Source organism: Saccopteryx leptura, chromosome X (assembly GCF_036850995.1).
Source record: "Saccopteryx leptura isolate mSacLep1 chromosome X, mSacLep1_pri_phased_curated, whole genome shotgun sequence".
Taxonomy (NCBI): Eukaryota; Metazoa; Chordata; class Mammalia; order Chiroptera; family Emballonuridae; genus Saccopteryx; species Saccopteryx leptura.
Genome location: NC_089516.1, coordinates 101,874,417 through 101,898,281, shown reverse-complemented (window position 1 = coordinate 101,898,281; position 23,865 = coordinate 101,874,417). Strand labels below are relative to the sequence as shown.

Here is a 23,865-nt window from a genome sequence, read left to right as displayed (position 1 = left end):
TTGCAGGTGGCTATAGTGACTGCCTACTGAGAAGGACTGTGAGGTCAGGAAAAAAATTAGTGGTATAGAGTGTTGTGAGGGGTTAATGATTTCTGACTTGGGCTCAGGAGGGAAGTATTTGGCTAACCCTGGCCCATTGTGTGCCCACAGAAAATGAGTTGACTTTGGGTGAAATGGACACGATACAATAATTCAAATGCTATAGAGATGTTCACCTGAACCCCATGTACTCTAATTGATCAATGTCACCCCACTAAATTTAATATCTAAATAAAAAATATATATACATATATACATGCATATATATTTATATATATATGCATATATATATATATATATATTAAAAACCCCAGATGTCTAGTAACTTCACACACGCAAAAATAAGTCAGCTGAGCATGGCTCATGTCAACCCTTCTTTGTGTCTACTGATCATAATTTTCCTTGAGTGCTCACAAACAATGTTCTAATAACCCCTTTTAGATAATTCCTGGGTATCAGCATCAACTTAATTATTTGTTTATATTTTTGAGATATGCCTCTTCCTCTTTTCAAAAGTAAGACAACATTTCCTTGTCTTTAGCCTTTTGGCACCTCTTCCATTTTTCCAAGAACTTTCCAGGTGGTGGTGACTCATTTGGAGAAAATGGTCCCTTTCACTCGGACCTTTCAACATCATTGTTTGTAATGGTTAGGGGCCATGACTAGGAGAGTTGTTTCTTGGAAAAAGTATATTTGAATTGGGCAAATCAGAGGCTGAGGTTAGGATAGCCAATAAATGTGTTATTGACAGAGGCCTGGCCTAGAAAGACAGCCAATTTTAGGGAGGCAGTTTTCTCTGAACCACGGCCCAGCAAGCATTTCCTCTCCCTGTCTTTCTTCCCTCCCCCTTCTCTTGGCTTAATATTCTCTTCTTGCTGTAGTTTGTCACCGATGAACTGAATTTGGATGGCTAAAGTGTAACTTCAGCATAAAAATGACCACAAGAGTGGACATCTGCTCTTGAGTTCCAGATGAGGGTCTAGTTCAATGACTGTTAATGACAGAGATAATAAGCAAAACAGGAAACAATTTCAATAAATTGAAGGTATAAGGTTAAAAACAGATGCAATTCAGGCTGCATACATGTGAAAAAGAGAGGGTATCAGATATACAGATACATAAAAAATACAATAAAATAGTGATTCATTAAAACACTAAAAACAACAGACTTTTTTGTGTGTGTGAACTTACCTTGTGCTCACTCCTGAGCTAGATACTGCAAGGATGCAAAAACAAAGTCCTAAAGATGTTACAATAATTAATTTTTTAACTTTATATGTGAATGTCAAATAGCCAGAATCTGGTGCTTAGTTGTATTTTTAAAGCCTTTTCTTCAATAACTTTTGGAAACAAAATAGAAGTGAATTTAAAAAACAAAACAAAACAAAAAAAACAACAAAACTAACCTCCAATGACTGGAAAATGAAATCCATCCAAACTTTTGTTCCAACCATATGTTAGTTAAATAACCCTTGATCTTCTGTAAGTGCAAAGAAAATGAGATTGAAATGACTACAGCTTGACTCCCAACCCAGTGCTGGGGATTCCTTTGTAGATGCTGCAACAAGCCTGACCTATATTGGGACTGGGAAATCTCATCACACAGGCTCAGTCCAGCTAAGGTTCTTGGCACTTCAGTGTAGATCTTACCATTTATTTAGGTAAGATGTATAGTGATAATTCGGCCTTTGGCCCTCTAAATAGTTGTGCTGTTGCTATAAACCATTGAAAGCCCATGCAAGGGACAAATGTAAACAGGAGCTGCTTTGCTCTCAGTGGAAAGGTTTAAGTTGAACTCATTCCAGGCAATCACACTGGCTGCCATTTTATACAGTCTATTTCTGTCTTCCTGTACACATCCCTTAATTTGCATTTCTCCTTAAACTTGCCACTAGTCCTGCTTCTCTGTGTGGGAGGTAGAATGAATTTGAAGAGGGAAAAAGAAAGGCCTTTTGTGAGGAGGGGGAGAATATAGGACTTTCACTAGCTGTTCCTCCTGGATGTCTTCAGAGAAGTATTTTGTCTCCTAGCCTCCTTGAGGGTTGTCACAGAAGTTCTCTTTTAGCACAGACATCAGCCGTACTTCTTTGTGTATTTGACTTTTAGCTGAGTTTGAACCAATTTGACTCATTAAAAAACAAAAATAACAACAACAATGACTAGCATAATAAGACGATGAACTAAAAGAATGTAGAAATAGAACTCTAAAGATGGTTTAAATGAAGAAAGTGATTTGAAGGGGTTATTAAAATCCCTCAAATATCTTTCACCAAATTTTAAGAGACATGATATGTCTACTATTAGAGACTTATTCTTTAGAATTAGTTATGGTCCTGTCTAAGCATTACCTTCAACTCTGGGCCAGATGCAGATTAAGCTATGAACAGTCTAGTATGCATTTGCTTATGAGAAATTTGCAGCCAACTCGGCCTTTCCCAGCAACTAGTTGCTGTTTCTTGCCAATACATTGGATTTGGATTATTTTCCCCATTCTTAAGGAAAATCAGTTTAATTGTGTGAATCCACAATCTTAACAGGCTCAAAAAGCAATTGGTATGAGTCAAAACTTGGAATGGCCGAACAATTTAGATGATTGTATAAACAGGTTTCAAAGTCAATTTTTCAGACAATTAAATGTAGGTCAGATGCAAAAGAAAATTAAATTATGGCAGAAGAGATTGAACCAAAAATTTTTCACCAGAATAATAGCTTCTTGAGGACAAGAGCTGTGTTTTATTCTTTCTATATCCTTGAAAGTTACCTTGGTGGTTAAATTTTCATGAGCAGTCAGTGAATGCTCTTCAACAAGTGAGTGAATTCAGAAGAATTTCTTGACTTAAAGATTGATTCCAGGGTAAATTACTAAATAATGGTGATGAATTTTATTGTAGAGATTTTATAAAAGAAGATAGATGCAGTATAACTATGCTTAGGATGTGGAAGTAAAGTGCTCTGTAGAGGCAGAAAAAATACATTTTCCTTCTAGTTTGTGGGTGCTATGAAACAGGATGAAGGTAGTTCATACAACATTCTTTCTTTCTCTCATTTTGTTTCTCTCTCTGTTTCTTTATTTGCCAAAACTAATTTACTTTACCAGCTTTTTGTGGTACCATCACATTCACCTCCCTTTCCTCTTCTTAGGTCACACATCTTACGCAAAATAATTACAATACTTTGCATTCATATAGCACTAATGCTTTTCAAGGCATTTTTATATACACAATCTCTTTTTCTTTCAAATTGGAAAAACCCACACTATGAGGCATTGAATATAATATTAGTTCCAGTTTTCAGATGAGGAACCTGAGGTAGAGTGTTCAAGTGACTTTTCATGATCATATAGCAATGTATGATTGAATCAGGACTAGAAGTCACCCTGACTTTCAAAATTTGGGAATGAAGGTTTGTTAGGAAAACAAGAGTTAGTCCTACTGCCATAAGGTTATAATCCTCATACTTTTTATTATTGTTTCTAATTCATTCTTTATACTACTTTCTAGGTATATGAGACTGATACTTGAATAATGGCCAGGCCTGACCAGGCAGTAGTGCAGTGGAAAGAGGGCCTGGGATGTAGAGGGCCCAGGTTCAAAACCTCGAGGTTGCTGGCTTGAGCCCAAAGGTTGCTGGCTTGAAGCCCAAGGTCGCTGGCTTGAGTCCAATGTTACTGGCTTGAGCAAGGGGTCACTCAATCTGCTGTAGCCCCCCTCATCAAGGTACATATGAAAGCAATCAATGAACAACTAAGGTGCTGCAACAAAAAATTGATGCTTCTCATTTCTGTCTCTTCCTGTCTATCTGTCCCTATCTATCCCTCTCTCAGTCTCTTTCCTATCTCTGTCACAAAAATAAATAACTAAATAAAAATAGCCAAATCAAGCATTGTCTCAGCTGTAAGATATTTTATAATTCACTTTATTCTGTTTTTTTTTTTATTTTCTTCTTTCAACATGAAGTGCATGCTTAACTAGATTTAAAACAACATTGTATAGGACATTTTTTTTGTCTCTATGTAAACCAGCTGAAAAAGAAATGTTCTGGAATGTGCTGTCCCAGAATACATCTTTTCTTTCTCTGTCTTACAGCTTTCTTTGATAGTTACAGCAGGAAGACCTCTTGTACTAGGTAATATTTCACTGAGTCTTTTGCTTCCTGAGGTGACAACTTTTCACACAGATTCAAGAGGTAACAGGTCTCATGTAATTACCAGCCAAACCCTATTTGGTGTCCCAGAATAGAATGAGTAAGGCAGTGTTGTACTGAAACCATGGAAGAAGTTGGGCCTCAGAACCTGGGAAGAATGCCAGGACTAAAAGAGCCAAGGGCTTTGCAAAAACTAGAGGTCTAGGCAGGCTGTGAGTCATTAACCAGACAAGCAGTTAGAAACTAGGAAATAAGCTTCTTATTGGGGTTAAAGCAAGGCCAGGGGTCAAAAACTAAATAGTAATGGATCATCGTAATAACAACAGTAGTACCTTGGAAAATGAGGTAAATTCACCATTAGCCTGAACGCCAGTTGAAATGGAGCTGATTCTTAAGGAGTGTCCAGCCTGAGATCCATAACTGAGAACAAGGAAGTAATCTGTATAGATGGGTAGTGGAAAATGTGGTGGTCATAGCAAAGATGGTATCTTGATAGTCAAGAAACACCATAGACCAGAGTTTCTCAACAATGGCACTATTTTCATTTGGAGCCAGATAGTTCTTTGTTTTGTGGCACTGTTCTGTTCATTGTAGGACATTGAGCAGCATCTCTGGCCTCTACCCACTAGATGTCAGTAGCATACCCCCCCCAAGCTCTGACAACCCCAAATGTCTCTAGATATTGTTCAATGTCCCTTGGGGAGTTAAGGGGAGGCAAATAGCATGGGTTGAGAACCACTGTTCTATAATTTATAGATTGTGAAAATATTTATCTTGAGCCTTCTAGGATTCACCATCTTCTTAATTATCCTCAGAGCAAGGAATCTAAGGTATCAGGTATAGACAGCTGCAACCCAATGCTTCCCAAATGTTTGCTCACATCTAGTACCTGCCTCACCTCTTCCATTAAGCACTTTTGCAGTTCCTAGGAACACTCAACCCTCAGAATTTCCCTCAGGTTCTATGTAATTGCAAACTCAAGGGTAAATCTGCTCATGGTTTTTGTTCTTAGTTTACACACAAATTGGGACAAATATGAAAATTAACAATTGAGTTCTAAAAACCGTGTTAAAATTTTATTTTCTTATTATTCACCTTGAGTTTTTATTTCTTTATTTTTATTTCTTTCCTACTTTTACCCAATCATATCCTTCACGATGAAAATATGTAGTTGATGAGGTATGACACCCAGAGGCCAAAAATGAAGAGGAAGGAGATAAGATAGGAACTTGTACTAGGGCCATTTGACAAGAACTAGGTTGAAGAACCTGTGCTTTGGAAAATAGTTGCAAAAATTTCTGTAGTCATTTATCTGTCTTCTTGTTCAGTTTGTTTTCTTATCACACATTATTGTAAGCCTTCCTTAAATATGTGAAAAAGTCTATACAATTTTTTTCTTCATTGTTGCTCTTGTGATGAGTTGTCATGTCTTTCAGAAGTAAGAGTCCTTTGAAGACCTGTCCAAACAGCTTTTTGGAATGAAACATGATACAGAGGAAAAAATAGGATATAGTGGGAAAAGCCCTAGGCTAGGAGCTCAAACCCAAGTTCTAGTCTCTGTTTTCCTCTTTATGGACGTTTGATCTTGCATATCACCTTATGTTGGCTGAACCTCAGTTTTCTCATGTGTAAAAACTGAACTACCTGTTTGCCTACATTACTATGTATATGGTTCAGATGAGACAATGGGGTAAAAGCAGCAGAAAACATGTAAATGCTTTTGTAAATGTAAAATGATGTTATTATCATTGATTAATTGCAATACACCTCTTCAATGATTTTTGCCCAAATGTCACAGTATCAATTGGATAGGGGTCATATTCAAGTCTATAGCAATAGTTTATTTCTTTTGCCTGCAGTGACAGACTTACTCTCCAGACCTTCCTCTCCAGATCTGCTTTCTACTTTCTACCCTGCTTTACCCTAGGAGGCTGACTCACTATCAACACGGTCCCTTGTTTTTTGAATTACAGTTGTATTTGACGAGTGGGGAGGGCTGGCAGGAAGAAGAGTGAGTTTAGGCTATTTATTTCCTGGTATTTCTATCAGGGAGCTCTCTTCATGAAATGTTCACACTCTCTCCTCCCTCTGCATTCCAGTAACTTCTCACTCTCCTCTCTTATTCAGGACTAAGGATGGTAATGGACCCGACTATTACTAGTCCTGAGATACTTTAGTATCCCCTATGGTTTCATTATATATGCTGTTCATATATTTGTAACCAGTTCTCTTTAGTGAACTACTTAATTTATCTACTCAGAGTATGTCATGTGTTTCTTACTGGGACCTTGTCTGATATACTCACCAAATCTCATTCTTTCTTCTCTCCTGACCACTTTTTTTGTAATGAAATGTATAGTTTTATATAAGGGGACATTATATACAGAAATGCAGTAAGTTTGTGGCCATTAGTATTCTGTACAGTCATGTTGAGAATTAGCTCCTTAAGTCACTATCTCAGAATATGCATGTTCCTTACAAATTAGGTAGTCCATACTCTTTGTTTTAACCCCAGTCAACCACTGAGGGAGATTTAGAGGCCATGAATCTCGTGCTTACTCTCTCCCACAAAGTTCATATCCTTGCTAAATTCAAACAGCCTGGGAGGCAACTCTCTGATGCAAACTCCAGTCTCTGGTTTGCTTTAAATCAGTTTGCACCCTTTTGCTTCCCTTGGACTCAGTTTGTAGAGAATGAGCTTACATCCTTTTGCTTCCCTTGGACTGGAATCTCAGGAAGCCTGGGAAGGGGGGTACAGTTAAGCCTCTGGGATTCCATGACAGCTGCCAGCATTCTGGCCCTGGTGTCTCTGCTCATTAACCGTGTCCAACCTGGAATGTTTCATAGACTGTCAAAACTAGAAGAGATCTCAGAAATCAACTAATTCAGAGGTTCTTAACTTAGGATCTATAGATGGGCTTCAGGGAAATTTTTAAATCCCCTAATTTATGTGGAAAATTAGCTATCTATGAGCACATATGCATTTTTCTGAGAAGATCTATGGTTTTCATCTGATATTCAAAAGGGCTTGTGACACATAAATAGTGATGGACAGAGACTTGACTTGGGGTGGTGAACACATAATACAATGTATAGATGATGTGTTGTGGAACTGTGCACCTGAAACCTGTATAATTTTATTAACCGGTGTCACCCGAATAAATTCATTAAAAAGGGAAAAGAAAGTGACAGACCTCAAAAGACTCTAGACCAATATTTTTACCTTACAGCAGAAGAAACTTGAGGCCCAGAGAGAAAGCAATTTATACAAGATTCTGCAGTAAGTTAATGACAGGGTTTAAACTCGAATATAGGTAGACATTAACTTCCTTTTTGAAACAAAGCCTTTTTTTCTTTACTGAATTTCAAAGTCTTACTCCCACTATACTTCATGTATAGCAGAGTCCAACTAACTGTTAACTTCAGTTGATAACTACAATAAGGCACACAAGCACACTCTCTCATTTTAATTGACCCTGCAAAACAGAATCTAGAGTTGTGTAGGGCTCAGGGCCAACCTTAGAGCTTAGTGCTGCCAAGGGATCAAGCAGGGTTTTTCCACCCCAGTTCTCTCTGATGAATGAAGTTCTGTCTCATCCCTATTTCTCTGAGCCAACTTTTCCCCAGGGCCCTGTGGAGGGGCAGGTGTCGGTCCTGGGCATGGACTCAGCAGCCCAACTCCAGCGCCTCTGCAGCTGTTCTCATCCCTGTGAGGCCCACTGTATGAGCTGACACAGAGAATCTTGGAAAACGGCAAAGAAAAGCTAAGGAAAAAACACCATTGAGCCTTGAGGTGTTTCCAGGCTTCCAGGGGAGCTGGCACTGCCTATGTTAGGTTATTAAATCATAACTAGCTCCTGCTAAAACAGGGTAGAAAGCCTTATTTCTTCCCAACTCTCCTTCTATGCTCCACTTTCCCAAGTCACGGGTATTTTCATACTACCCAGACTCCCCTACTGTATTTCCTTTCCCAGGTCTCTCTGTCTAGGAAATAAGTGTCTTTGCTATATAATTTACGAACCCAATATGAAAGAATTAAAGAAGCAGTTTTGACTTCTAGTATTGGCTCTGTAACTAACCAGCAACGTGATCTTGTTTAAGTCACTTGATGGGCTTTCATGCTTCATACATTAAAAATGGGGTTAATGAACCAATTGAGGTAATAGAGGTGAGATCACTTGACAAATGCAAAACAACAAAAGCTATGTGGGGTCATTATGTCCTTTCATCACTCAAGGAGAAGTTATTTTAAAGGGGGAAAAGAATAACCTTGAGAGCTTGTAGCCTAGCTAAGATCTGGCTGCTGGTATTTCTGTCTAACTGGATTTTCTCGGGGGAAAATTCAGAATGGAGTAAGAAGGAGAGTCACCAGTGACTGACTGTGAGTTTAAGAAAAATCAGTGGAGGAAATCACTTGACAAAAACAAAATCTATTCCTGGAGTTATGCATGACACTTTATATCTTAGACACCTATGAGAAGAGCATATAAGAACCAGTCACTTTACCAGGCAAAGAAAAAGGTATACCCATCAGGTCTAGTGCTTGAAGATCAAAAGGAGTTAGCATTAATATGACTTGCAATAGAAACAAGTGGACTAGCTTGCAGAAGGTGGCATAAGATAGTGGGAAGAGAACATCAATCCCTTTCTTCACAATAAGCCAGTCAACACTGTTTCCTAAGGCCCTGGGATGGACCACATACTAAAGATAAGCACCATGAGGAAAGAAAAAATAAATCAGGCACATGGTCAGTGCCTTCAAGAAATTTATGCTTTTAGAATTTGATGAAAATCCAGTACCCTTTTATCGTTAAAAAAACCTATCCCAAAGTGGAAATACAAGGAACATACCTGAACATAATAAAGATCATATTTGAGACCATATTTGACAAACCCACAGCTGACATTATACTCACTGGGACAAAAACTTAAGATTGGGAACAAGACAGGGATGTCCACTTTCACTACTCTTATTCAACATAGCAACGAAAGCCCTAGCTACAGCCACAACACAAGAAAAAATCAAAGGCATCCAAATGGGAAAGGAAGATGTAAAACAGCTATTATTTGCTGATGACATGATATTGTATATAGAAAACCCTAAAGATTCCACCCGAAAGCTACTAGAATGGATCAATGAATTCAGTAAAGTCGCAGGATACAAAATCAATATCCAAAAACCAATTGCATTTTTATACACCAATAATGAACTAACAGAAAGGGAAACTAAGGAAACAATGCCACTCTCAATTGCTTGAAAATGAATAAAATACATAAGAATAAAAGTAACCAAGTATGTAAAATATCTGTACTCAGAAAATTATAAGACACTGAAGAGCCTGACCTGTGATGGCGCAGTGGATAAAGCACTGACCTGGAATGCTGAGGTTGCCGGTTCAAAACCCTGGGCTTGCCTGGTCAAGGCACGTATGGGAGTTGATGCTTCCTGCTCCTCCCCCCTTCTCTCTCTCTCTCTGTCTTCCTTCTAAAATGAATAAATAAAATCTTTAAAAAAAAAAAAAGCCCTGGCCGGTTGGCTCAGTGGTAGAGCGTCAGCCTGGCGTGCGGGGGACCCGGGTTTGATTCCCGGCCAGGGCACATAGGAGGGGCGCCCATTTGCTTCTCCACCCCCCCTCCTTCCTCTCTGTCTCTCTCTTCCCCTCCCGCAGCCAAGGCTCCATTGGAGCAAAGATGGCCCAGGCGCTGGGGATGGCTCCTTGGCCTCTGCCCCAGGCGCTAGAGTGGCTCTGGTCGCGGCAGAGCGACGCCCCGGAGGGGCAGAGCATCGCCCCCTGGTGGGCAGAGCCTCGCCCCTGGTGGGCGTTATGGGTGGATCCCGGTCGGGCGCATGTGGGAGTCTGTCTGACTGTTTCTCCTCATTTCCAGCTTCAGAAAAATACAAAAAAAAAAAAAAAAAAAAAAAAAAAAGACACTGAAGAAAGAAACTGAAGAAGATACAAATAAATGGAACCATATACTGTGTTTATGGATAGGAATAATTAACATCATTAAAATGTCCATACTACCCAAAATAAATCATAGATCCAATGCAATTTCAATCAAGATACCAATGATGTATTTCACAGAATTGGAACAAATATTTCAAAAATGTATATAGAATCACACACACACACACACACACACACACACACACACACCCCAAATAGCAGCAGTGATCTTGAAACAATTAGAAAACAAATAGAGCAGAATTTAGTATATATTCAATATTTATTGCTTATGGCTTTCTCTAACATGTGGTGCAAAGGACAGTAATCCCAAGAGGTTACAAAAACCGTATTAACTGTAATATCCTTAATTACAAAACTAAGGTTTAATTATCATGGTTCTTAGCCTCTTTTTGCTTTTGCTATTGCTAATGATAATAATATTTTAAATATTTGACTTTTTACACTTAAACTTTGTGAGGATACAATGTTGAACAAGACAGATCAGTGTGCTGCTGTCTTGGTGCGTATGCAGTTGTGGTGGTGCTTCTAGTTTAGACTGAGAGGTATGGAAGACCTCTCTGAAGAGGTGAAATTTGACTTGTGCTCCTGAAATATGGCAGACTAAGTGCTTTTAAAAGCCTTCCTACTACAATATAACTAAATCTTGGATAAATTATAAAAACATTTTACATTTTTGTTTTTACTATCTTTATTGATGTATATAATTCACATACCATAAAATTCATTCAAAGTGATTAATTCCATGGTTGTGACATATTGCATTATTAATGTTTTTAATTGTGATAAATATATATAACAAAAGTTTGTCATTTTAACCATTTTAGTTATGCAATTCCATGGAATTGATTACATTTACTATGTTGTTTCATCATCACTACTATCTAGTTCAAGAACCTTTTCATCACCCTACACAGAAACTCTGTAATTGTTGAGCAATAACTCCCCAAGCCTCTGGTAACCTTTAGACTGCTTTGTGTCTCCATGATTTTGTCTATTGTAGATATTTCATATAAACGCTATCATATATTTATCCTTTTGTGTCTAGTTTATTTTATTTAGCATAATATTTTCAAGGTTCAGTTTGCATGTATCAGAACTGCATTGCTTTTGTGGTTGAATTCTATGAATACAGTGTGACTCTATTGTATGTTTATACCACATATTGTTTATCTGTTCATCTGCTGACAGATACTTGGATTGTTTCTATCTTTTGGCTTTTATGAATAATGATTCTGTGTGTTGGCCTAAGCTAATGTGTTTGTGTCTTAGTTTTTAACAAAAACATTTAAAAAGAAAAAAAATACTTTTAAAAATAGAAAAAAGCTTATAAAAATGTAAAGAAGAAAAATATTCTTTTGCAGCTGTATAATGTGTCATTTAAGCTGTTATTATAAGTCAAAAAAATTAAAGTTTCTAAAGTAAAAAGTTATAGTAGCTAAGGTTAATTTACTATTAAAGAAAAATACTTTTTTATGAATTTAGCATAACCTAAGTATACAGTATTTATATAGTCCACAGAAGTGAACAATTATGTTCTAAACTTTTACATCCACTCACTACTCACTAACTCACCCAGAGCAACTACTAGTCCTACAAGCTACATTTATAGTAAGTGGCCTATACAGATGTACTATTTTTTATCTTTTACACAGTGCTTTTACTGTATCTTTTCCATGTGTAGATACACAAATACCATTGTGTTACAATTACCCACAGTATTTAGTAACATGTTGTACAGATTTGTAGCCTAGGAATAATAAGCTATACCATATAGCCTAGGTGTGTAGCAGGCTATACCATCGAGGTTTGTGTATGTTCACTCTATGATGTTCACACTGTGACAGAATTACCGAAGGATGCGTTTCTCAGAATGTGTTTCTAATGTTAAGTGATACATGACTGTATTAAGAAATAAGATGAATAAAATGGACATTGGTAGGGTTTAAATAAAAGTTTTGATACAGTGATATCAAAGGGTGGGAGGGCCAAAGAGTTCGTCTGCTAACTCCACAACACTAGAGGATACTAAACAAGTCTGCTCCACTTACCTCAATTTGGAGAAATTTAGCCTCGGATTTATAACCAGTCAGTCAGAAGAACAGGTAACAACCTGTACTTGCAACTGGCATTTGAGTTGAAGGGGCACTCTTGTAAGACTGAATCTCTGTATAAATATGTCAGAAATTAGTTGAATTATAAACACTCAGCTGGTGTTAGATCATTGCATATTGAAGGTATAGAGAATCCCTCCATTCTCACATGTTAAAATTGGGTTCAGGAACACAATTATATAGTAATTTTATTATTAGATTTTTGAGAAACCTGCAACAAACAGTTTTAAATTCTTTTCTAAGCTTGCAGAAAGACAGGAGAAGGAAAAGGAACCAGAAGTTGAAACCAGAGCAGCAGGCAGTATGTAAAAGATTAAGCTTCCCTGGAGGCAAAAACCCCTTAACTGGAGCCCAGAGCTTTGAATGTTTATAGAATTGCATGACGCACGCAAGCACGCACAAGGTCCTTAACAAGTGAGGGGCATAACGCTACAACTTTCACATTAAGTCAAGACCTTTAAAGGGGGATACACCAGAAATCTACCTGTTAATTTGTTTGTTTCTGCCATGACTCCACGTGGAAAATAAAATAAACAAGAACACCACTTTTCCTGCTACTGTGGCTCCTGCTCCCATAAGTATCCCTTCTAGGGTTTGCAACCCAAAACTTGCTCTTACAAGATGTGAAGTTCAAATTTTTACTATTCATATAACAAGAGAAATCATAGCTGAGAGAAAGTGGCCCCACATTGTTAGTGCCCCTTGACACCTGGCAGAAGCAAATTCACATCTTTTCCAGAGAAAAGCTTTCCCAACTTTAGATCCTATAAGATTCTCAAATATTTAGTTTAACCAAATATGAACTCTCTCACACACACAGATACACACACAAAAAAAATTTATCAGACACACAAGGAAACAACAGATTTGTATTCCCAAGAACTTCAGATAATAACATTATCAGGTACAGGACATAAAATAACTTTATATGGATTGTTTAAAGCAGTGGTAGTCAACCTGGTCCCTACCGCCCACTAGTGGGCGTTCCAGCTTTCATCGTGGGTGGTAGCAGAGCAACCAAAGTATAAATAAAAAGATAGATTTAACTATAGTAAGTTGTTTTATAAAGACTTATTCTGCCAAACTTAGCGAAAATCCAACATAAAGTACTTGGTAATAATTATTATTATATGCTTTAACTTGCTGTAACTCTGCTTTATAAATTTTATAAAGTAAAGTTACTTCCCTACTTTATAAATCACCATTACTAAGGAATCAGTGGACGGTTAAAAAATTTTACTAGTAACAGAGATACAAAAGTGGGCAGTAGGTATAAAAAGGTTGACTACCCCTGATTTAAAGAAACAAAACATATGATCAAAATAAGATAAGCAAAAGAGATTATCAGGTGTAACCAGGCACATTTAAGGGGAAAATGAAACAGAATTTGTAAAAATCAAAATTATAATCATTAAAATTTGAAACACAATGAGTGGATTAAGTGGTAAATGCAACATATCGAAAGTGAAAAGAAAGGAACTGCAAGATTTGAAGATATTTTCCAGAATGCAACAGTAAGAGATAAGAAGATGAAAAATATAAAGATGAAGTTGTGACATGGAAGATAGAGTGGCTAGGTCTAACATGTGTCTAATTTTGAAATGACCCCAGATGAAAAGCCTGAGATATAACAAGACATGATAAGCAAATAAACCGGTAACTATGTAGATAAATGTAACCAATATTAACTATATAAAATAATTGAAAGAATAATGACTAATTTGTGAGGTTAAATAAAAGAATTAAAATTCTAAGAAACAATGGCATGTAAGTTAAGGGTTGCTCAGACTTAAATATGTTCTACTTTAGACTTGATTGTGATGAGGCAATTATCCCTGTGAAATATCTGGGAAGAATACATACTAGAGAAGCTGCAAAAATGAAGGCCCTGAAGCAAGAAAGTTCTTGATGTGTTTGAGTGGCAGAAAGGTCAGTGTGACTGGAGTTAGTTAGCATATGTGGTGAAAGAGATTGGATAATATAGAACCATGATAAAAAGTTAGAATTTTATTCTATATATTTATGGTCAAGCTTTGGAGAATTTTAAGCAGGGGAGTAATATGCCTCTGTAAAATTGTAAAATGCTACTCTGACTGCAGTATGGAGAACAGTATGACCGTTTGTGTAAGGAGTGGGGGTTGGGGGTGTGCTGCCCAGAGTGGACATACAGAGATGGGTTATAAAGCTATTGTATTCTACCTTGGATTAGGACAGTGACAATAGAGAGGGGAAAGAATGTTACTTTTGTTTAAAAAAATTTTTTAGGGCCCTGGCCGGTTGGCTCAGTGGTAGAGCATCGGCCTGGTGTGCGGGGGACCGGGTTCGATTCCTGGCTAGGGCACACAGGAGAAGCGCCCATCTGCTTCTCCACCCCCACCCCCTCCTTCTTCTCTGTCTCTCTCTTCCCCTCCCGCAGCCAAGGCTCCATTGGAGCAAAGATGGCCCGGGCACTGGGGATGGCTCCTTGGCCTCTGCCCCAGGCGCTAGAGTGGCTCTGGTCGCGGCAGAGCGACGCCCCGGAGGGACAGAGCATCGCCCCCTGGTGGGCGTGCCGGGTGGATCCCGGTCGGGCGCATGCGGGAGTCTGTCTGACTGTCTCTCCCCGTTTCCAGCTTCAGAAAAATAAAAAAAGAAAGAAAAAAATTTTTTTTTTTTAGTTTGGGCATCTGGAGGAATTGTGGTACCATCTGATTGAGATGAGGAAAGCTAGAGGAAAGTAAGATTTGGAAAGGGAGAAATAAGTGTTTATTCTTGGGAGTATTAAATTTCAGATGCCTGTCATATAACCAACTGCAGTCATCAAGGAGGCAATTGAATATATGCAGCCAGACTTCCAGGACAAGGAGGGCCAGGAGATAACAATGTCTGAGTCATCTATACATAGATAGCATGTAAAAATTTGGGACTGAATATGATCACCTAGTAAATAAATGTAAATAAAGAAGGAAAGAGGCATTAGAACTGAGCACTGGGGCTTTCAAATATTGAGCTGTTGGGAAAAGGAAGAGAATCGAGCAAAGGAGATTGAAATAAGAGGAAATCCAGAAGCCTGCTGTGTCCAGAAGCCAAGAAGGGCAAGTATTTAAGGAGGAGGACTGGTTCATTTCACATCTAATGTTGCTGGCTAGTTTATTTAGTAAGATGAAGCCAGAGAAGTGATTGTGGGATTTGACAACATAGAAGTCATTGTTGACCTTGATGAGAGCAGCCTTGGTAGAGTGATGGGGAAGGAAGGTTGATTGAATTGGGTTGAGAGGAGAATTGGAAGTGTGGAAGAAAATGTAAGATTCTATAAATGTGAAAGTGTTCTGAAAACAGTAAATATATGTTGCAAATGCAAGTGACATGGTTATTATATTACCAGAGATTTTAGGAAGGTTTAAGATGCTGAATAAAAAGATCTGAATCAATAGAGGCAATGCAGAATCAAAAAGCCTCTGGCCCAGGCAAAAATGTTGACATGAAAAACCCACAAGTAAGACCTCAAGATAACTCCATGAAAACAACTTTGATAAAAAAACACCAGGACTATCTCAGAAACATTGCCCAAGTTCTTGAAACCAGCCCTGTGCCAACCTCTGACTGGAGCACATCCAGGGCTGGAAGGCGGAAAATGTTCCAGAATGAGGGTAGAAAATGTCTCATCCATAGTGTTTACTGAATGTTTCATTAACTTATTTTACGAAGCTCTCTATTCACTCTCTATGGGCTGGGCACACTGTTGGCAAGACTGGGAAATCAGTGCGGTTTGTCTTTCTAGCCACAAGGTTCCCTCTTCTTCACCACTGGGACCGCTCCTCTCCTCCTAGACACTCTCTGCCCTTCTCTTCACCCTGAATTCTGCCAGTATGCAACTGTATGTTGTGTCTGTACAGATGCTGGCAGATGCGTCTGGACAATTGTACTTTGGAGAGTTAGAATCTCTGTGACTATAGTAGACATGGTGCAGATTTTTTTTTCCAGGGCTGTCAAGAAAAAGGCATGTTCCTGCTTTTCTGCCTTTGTTTATGCAGTTACCTGAAATACTCATTATTTCTATCTCTATCAACCTATATCCTACATATCCTTCAGGACTCAGATTTGGTATCACCTCTGTGCAGTCTTCTCCAATTTTCATGATTAGAATCTTTCTCTTTGTCTCCTGTGTTTCCCTTGTGCTTCTATGATAGTGCTAACAGTAGTCTACCATGTGGTCCAATTATTTCTAGAGCACTGACTTGCTTAATATGCTGTCACCTCTGAAGATAGCTGCCTTTTTTAATACATTCTTATGTCTCTCACATAGTTCTTTTACCATAGAGCTTAATGTATAAATATTAGTGAGATGGAACTTTAGGTGAAAGTATTTTGCATGTTAAAAATGAGTCTAATCGATATAGAAGCAAGACCTTACTTCCTGAGATAACATTTCTTTCTGAACAATTAGATAGTGAAATCTAGAATCTACCAGGAGTAGGCACCTATGAGAACTAACTGCAAGTATCTGGGTGGGGAATCTAATCAAAGTTAAATCAGGTCACAGGAAATTTGCCATTTGCAGCTAATATACTCAAACTTCTCTTACACAGTGCTCTGTTGTATTCTATTTCTTATTTGTATTTTGACATTTAAACCACTGGATGGTCCATATAACCTATTATTCACATTCATGCACAATCAAGCTAGCTTCCTGTCCCCCAATGGCTGTTGATTTTTTAAAAAGATCATTGATTTAGTGGTTTAATGTTGATATAAGTTGATAGTATTGATTTTGTGCTGCTGGTTGATTAATTACTAAGACAGGTGTTGTGCTTTTGTGTTCTTGTCCCTGACTTGAATACTCAAGTGTGACTCATACAAAAGCTGATGTCAGCAAGACTCTTCCTCTCTGGGATGCTGTGAGTGGCATCATAATGATTATTATTTTTATCACTTCTGTTGGCACCTCGTGATGGACACTTTATCTCAAAAACCTAATTTCAAAATTATACATTTGCAACATAAACTAAGGTGGACTTTGTTTGTGTTACTTCCATGGAATTTCAAAACCTGTTTAAGTACAAGTTTCATTGGGGCATTATTTCTTATACTCCATTCTTGTTCTCCTTCTTTCTCTTTTTCCTTCTTTCTTCTATAGTAATGAATAGGAGAACTTTTGTCATAAATAAACATTCTGATCCATGAGGATGCTTTCTTCTCTCAATTTAGTAAAATGTTTTAATGAATATCAGCCATTGATTAGGAAAAATGGAGACTCTTCCGTCTTGGTTTCACACAAGCCTTTCAAGTCAGGGATTTAAAGAGAAATATTTTATCAGAAAACTTAATTGTTTTGTCTTGAATTGAATCAGGATACCTGAGTGCTAGTCTCAGCTCTGCCATGAGCCAAACTACATATCCTTGGGCCACCTTGACTCTATATTTTGCATTTTTCATATTTAAGATGGAGAGCTTTCTATTTTTCCAGCTCTGTAGCAAAGTGCAAGAGGGCTGTTGTGTTTCAGTATTCAAGTCACTTGAGAAAGCTAAGCTTCCACATGCACAATGTGAATTTGTCTACATTTGTAAGCCAGTAAAATGTGTGACGGGATCACACAAGAAACTTGACGATGAAAAGCTGAATTGCAAAATGAATGTATTTGAAGCCAATCCCACCATTGTGAGTTTGTCAGAAGCATAAGGGACTTTGCCTTTTTTAGAAGCTTCCCAAAGGAGGGGTTATCCAAAGGCTTTCCCAAAACCTGTGTTGGGTCAGAGAAGCTTGGGGTTGAAGGAAAGTAGTAGTTCATTGTAACGCACCCCTAGAGCAATATGTGAAGCCTTTGTTGTCCCACAATAGGATAGCCTGGTATGTCACTGCAATAGCTGCTTTTGAGTTTTTGGTTTTTCTTCTTGGGAAGCAATTTCCACAAATACCTCCAAAATGAATGTTCTGGTGCCTTTTGGTGAAGCATTGCTGTTTGAAGTATTTACTAAATTCTTTTTATGGCTAGTTGTTTGAGACTTTTCATTTCTTTATTTCTGTCTTTGTATATTTTTACAAAACTTTCTTGTTTTGTTTGTTTGTTTTTATTTTTTTTTAAACATTTGGCTGAGGCAAAAACAGTCCTGGTTACATTTTCACTTTGTGATAAACACTGTATCAGATACCACGGATATATACAGAAGGAAGGATAAACTTGGTCTTTACATTCAGGACATCTGTGACCTAATTGGAAGGATTAGCTGAGTACTTATGAAAATACAGGCAGTTCTTGAAACAAAGTGCTGAATTCCAGAAACTGCTAGTGGAAGGACACCCAATGATGAGGCTTCCCTTACTCATAATCAAAACTAAAGGCAGCCAGTCAGGGTCAGGGGAAATTTCTTCAGGTTTAAGGAGGTGGCAGGGAGTAAAAAATTCAGAGATACACAATGTATCTAAGATCGGGGCTCTAGATTTTATTGAGCCAAGGTCCTAGATGTCAGTAGGAATCTGCAGTAGGGTTCAAAGCCACATAGACTCTGTCATTGAATCTGTTTCCAGGACAATATATAAGGTGCTAATTGAACCAACAGTGTCAGCCAATGACTGGTTCCCTGGGATGTGGTATTAAATAGCTCCCATGGCACCTACATATCCTTCCATTCTAGCACTCTTTGATATCCTCTGTTTTAGTGTATCTCACTCCATCAGACTGTGAGCTCCATGAAGTCATGACCTGAGTCTTATTCATATTTGTCTCCCCAGTGCCTAATCCATACAAAAGTGTATCTTATCACTGAGAGGCCATGAACATATTTGACTTCACTGTTTTTTTTTTTCTTTCTTTCCTTCCTTCCTTCCTTCCTTCTTTCTTTCTTTCTTTCTTTCTTTCTTTCTTTCTTTCTTTCTTTCTTTCTTTCTTTCTTTCTTTCTTTCTTTTTTTTAGAAAGAGAGAGAGAGAGAAAGGGACAGATAGACAGGAAGGGAAAGAGATGAGAAACATCAATTTTTTGTTGTGGCACCTTAGTTGTTCATTGATTGCTTTCTCATATGTACCTTGACCGGGGGGGGGGGGGGCTCTAGCAGAGCAACTGATGCCTTCCTTAAGCCAGTGACCTTGGGCTCAGCCCAGCGACCTTGGAGTCACGTTTATGATCCCACACTCAAGCCGGTGACCCTGTGCTCAAGCTGGTAAGCCTGTGCCCAAGCCAGATGAGCCCACACTCAAACCAGTATCCTCAGGGTTTCAAACTTGGGTCCTCTGTATCCCAGGCTGACACTCTATCCACTTCACCATCGTCATCCATCAGGCGGCCTCATCATTTTCCAACTAAGTAATTTACTTATTTTCTTTGTGTCTCAGTTTGCTCACTGTAAAATAGTGAAAGATAATATTACTGACTTCTAAGATTTTTTGTGAGAGTATAATGAGATGACTGGTTTGGAAGTATTTAGCAGAGTGCTTGTCACATAGTAAGCTTTCAATTAGTGTTAACTCTGGTTGTCATTACATGATTGTGCAATGAAAAGATGAGTGAGGGACAAGTGGATTGAAGAAAGAATTTGACTTATTTGATAAGGTCAGATCTCAGGTCTGGGAAGAGGCTTAATAGGAGTGACCGTAGCCATTCTCCAAATCTTCTTCCCTTTTCTTGGCATCTCTTGGATAATTGGGAGGCTGAGAAAATGAGGACAATATGTATGCATCTTTTGCTTTGTGTAAATCATGCAATCATATTGATTGGGGGAACAGGAATTGAATAGACCTGAGTTGGAGGATAATGTTATTTTGTTGTTATTGTTTCTTTTCTTAAAATTTTTATTAATTTTTAATTTATTGTGTTTATGTGGTTTCAGGTGTTTCACTGAATATAACTCCCTCACCCCCACCCCTGTATTTCTTTTTACACCACTTTTACCCCCTCCCCCTTCCCTCTAGGATTTGCTGTCCTGTTATCTATATCTCTGTTTTATGTATATATAGTTTCACTAATCCCTTTAACTTCTCTAATTCCATCCCCTCTTCCCCCTTCCCTCTGACTGCTGTCCCTTTGGTCCCTGTGACTCCACCTCTGCCTCTATTCCATTCCTCAGTTCACATTATTCATTAGATTCCACATATAAGTGACATCATATGATATTTTTCTTTCTCAACCTGGCTTATTTCACTTGGCATAATAATCTCCAGGTCTATCCATGCTGTCACAAAAAGTAAGATTTCCTTCTTTTTCACTGCTGTGTAGTATTCCATTGTGTATATGTACCTCAGCTTTTTAATCCATTTGTCCACTAATGGACACTTGGGCTGTTTCCATATCTTGGCTACTGTAAACAAAGAGAGAGTAGGGGGGAGCAGGAAGCATCCACTCCAATATGTGCCTTGCTCAGGCAAGCCCAGGGATTTGAACTGGAAATCTCAGTGTTCCAGGTAGACGCTTTATCCACTGCGTCATGACAGGTCCGTTGATTAGGTTTTAAGTGGTCAAGGCAGTTTCCCCTTCCTCATTCTTCACAGAAGAATAGTATTCTGGGCCTTGACCAGGTTCTGGGTCCATTTTTAAGAAACGTTTCATTTCTTTGGGTTTAAAGCAGTTAAGAATTGGTGTCCTTTTATTTATTTTATTTTTTACAAACTAATAATTATGAGAGGAGCTTCCACATTTCAGTCAGTTATAGAATCTATCCACTACATGCTGTAGAAGATCTTTTTCATCTGATTTGGCCTAGATCCTTGGCCTCAGAGTTGGACTAACTACTCTGTCTCTGTGTCTTTAAGGAAAGGTAACATTTGTAGGGCCATTTGCTTTTGCATTTTATTCAAATGTCATGAAGGGAGTATTCCATTTAGACATGTTTCCAATGTTACTCTTGATTCAGACTACCACATATGAAACATGAAAAAGTAGTGGCACTCAGTATATTTTTACTCTCTAGGGGTTGTGGTACAAACTATTAGCCTCATATTTTGAGTAAAAGGAGATCTTTGGGGGCTAGAGACAATGGCTCAGATATTATTTTTTTTTCCTTCTCCACCAACATGGTGTGAAGTTCATTGTCATAAGATCATCAGATTCAAATTCAATGATTCTGCTTTCTCCATAGGTAACCTGTCTCCATGATTTCTTTGGTGATGATGATGTATTTATTGCCTGTGGTCCTGAAAAGTTTCGCTATGCTCAGGATGACTTTTCTCTGGATGAAAATGGTAAGCACAGCCACTGGATTTTATTGTTCTCTCCACTTCTGTCCCTTAAGATTTTCATGTGTTTATATGGCCTGGATCACATCCATTCATGGTCCCTCAAGGACAAGGGCAAATATTTGTTAACTTTTCTCTTTTATATTTGGATACCTCAGTCACTAAATGAAAGGCTGATTAGTTGTCCCAGATGCCCACCCTCTAAACTCAATAAAACTCACTCTCTACCCTGACAATGACCATATTTCTTCAACCACATATTGTATCACGTGGCCCAACAGGTACAGTCAAACCATGGGAAGGAATATTTGGAGTCAACTTGGATATTATAAGTATAAATTTTTTTCAAGTCAGCATCTTCTAGCTATTTATCCCATGTTGATGATTCTATCATAGAAAGATTTTTCACTGTATTCTAATGATAAAAATCTTTCACCTTTTCTCACCTTATGGTTTGCTTCCCCATTCTCCCTGCTTTTTGATTCAAGAGTCCAGAAGGTTGTTAATCTCAGAAAGGAAGTGAAACATCTGCCCATCTCCCTTTGCTGAGTCCAAGCTCTAGGTATAAGTTAATGATGAATTAGCTCATATGGCATCAGGTTTATGATAAAATCTTAATGAAAGACACATTCAAAAAATATTTTGTGGCCTGACCAGGCAGTGGCGCAGTGGCTAGAGCATTGGACTAGGATGTAGAGGACCCAGGTTTGAGACCCTAAGGTCGCCAGCTTGAGCACGGGCTCATCTGGTTTGAGCAAGGCTCACCAGCTTGAACCTAAGGTCACTGGCTCGAGCAAGGGGTTGCTCGGTCTGCTGAAGGCCCGTGGTCAAGGCCCATATGAGAAAGCAATCAATGAACAACCTAGGTCTCACAACAAAAAACTGATGATTGATGCCTCTCATCTCTCTCCATTCCTGTCTGTCTGTCCCTATCTGTCCCTCTCTCTGACTCTCTCTCTGTGTCCCTGTAAAAAAAGTATTTTGCTCTTATAAGAAATAAATTCTGGGAAAAATAAACCAAGTTGTACTAATGCAGATTTTACAAACAACTCAAATGACAGGGACCCTGATGGAGGTGGCATTTCTGATATGTTTCCTTTGGGAAAAGGCAAATGACTATTGAGTAGCTAAACAAATTCAAAACTAAGTCTAATTTCCTATTCCTTCTATATCTCCAGCTATTGACAGTGATACCTAAAGTTAATTGACCAAAGAAAGAAGTAAAATAACAATGGGGGAAAAAATTGTTGCATCCACAAAAACACTTGTTCTTACCTAATTCGAGTGTGCTGATCTCAAATCTGACATTAGTTTTTCTCTGTAAGCTACAGTTTTTTTTGCAATTCAAGATTTTAGGTTTTCATCTTATATTAAATTTTTCAACATTTAGTTTAACATAATGAAGTAGATTGTCTTCTTGGGCATCATCTTTGTAAAAGTATAATAATTTATATAATGCCATAAATACATTAATACACTAAAAGATATGATTGAATCAGAATTTGTCTACAATTTTGAAATAGAACATATTAAAACACTTATTTTAATCATAAAATTTGCACAAAACTTATTTAAATTCTATTCAGGCAAAAATTTGCGTTTGTGGCTTTGCGTTTGTGTACTTGTTGAGGACAATCTCATTTGATGCTCCAGCAGTAGTCTGTTCATCACTAAGAGCTCCAAGATTTTCAGGAAACTTATCAAGGTGACTGTTCAAGAAGTGAATCTTAACGTGCATGTTACATCCAATGTCGCAGAAAGCCAACAGCATCCTTTGAACCAGAAGTTCATAGTTTTCTGCTTTTTTGTTGCCAAGGAAATTTTTTGTAACTTCCACAAAAGACTGCCATGCTGCTTTCTCCTCCTTATTCATCTTCCTGGAAAATTCTTCATCATGTGTGAGGGTTTGAATTTGAGGTCTATCAAATACACCCGCTTTTATCTTCTCGAAAGACAAGGCAGGAAAAGGAGAAAGAATATGTTGGAAGCATTCACTTTCTCTATTCAAAGCCTGAACAAACTGCTTCATTAAGCCAAGTTTGATCTGAAGTGGGAGAAAAATGATCTGTCTCAATTAACTACAGGTTCATTCACAATATTTTGCATCCCTACTTCCAGAGGTTCACATTTGGCCACGCCTTCTGTGTCCAGTGTTTTTCCCGAGCTCAGCTATTTCACAAACACAGAAAGCAAGGATACTTTATGAAACCTCTGTGTTGTCCTAGCAGGAAATTTACCATTTTAAGATCTACACAAATGATCCAGTTATGCTCCTTATACTTCAGAAAGTCGAGGCCAATTTTTATGTCATTCTTACTAAGTCATTCAATTAGGGTTGGCTAAATTGCTGAGGGGTTAATGATTGCTTGGCATCAGAAGAAGACCCTTCAGATTCTACAACCATTTCTTCATGCATCTTATCAAAATACACTTGATCACCATGTTCACTTTCTTCACCCT

The 23,865-nt window shown here is 38.1% G+C and overlaps 1 protein-coding gene across 2 annotated transcripts in view; it reads left to right on the top strand.

Moving 5' to 3' along the window:
• DCX (doublecortin) overlaps positions 1 to 23,865 on the top strand; it is a 137,979-nt gene that overhangs the window by 69,951 nt on the left and 44,163 nt on the right. For both annotated transcript variants that reach the window (XM_066357379.1, XM_066357380.1), the window contains one exon: positions 21,309 to 21,411. In XM_066357379.1, coding sequence (XP_066213476.1) covers positions 21,309 to 21,411 — 103 coding nt within the window. The remainder of the gene's footprint in view (positions 1 to 21,308; positions 21,412 to 23,865) is intronic.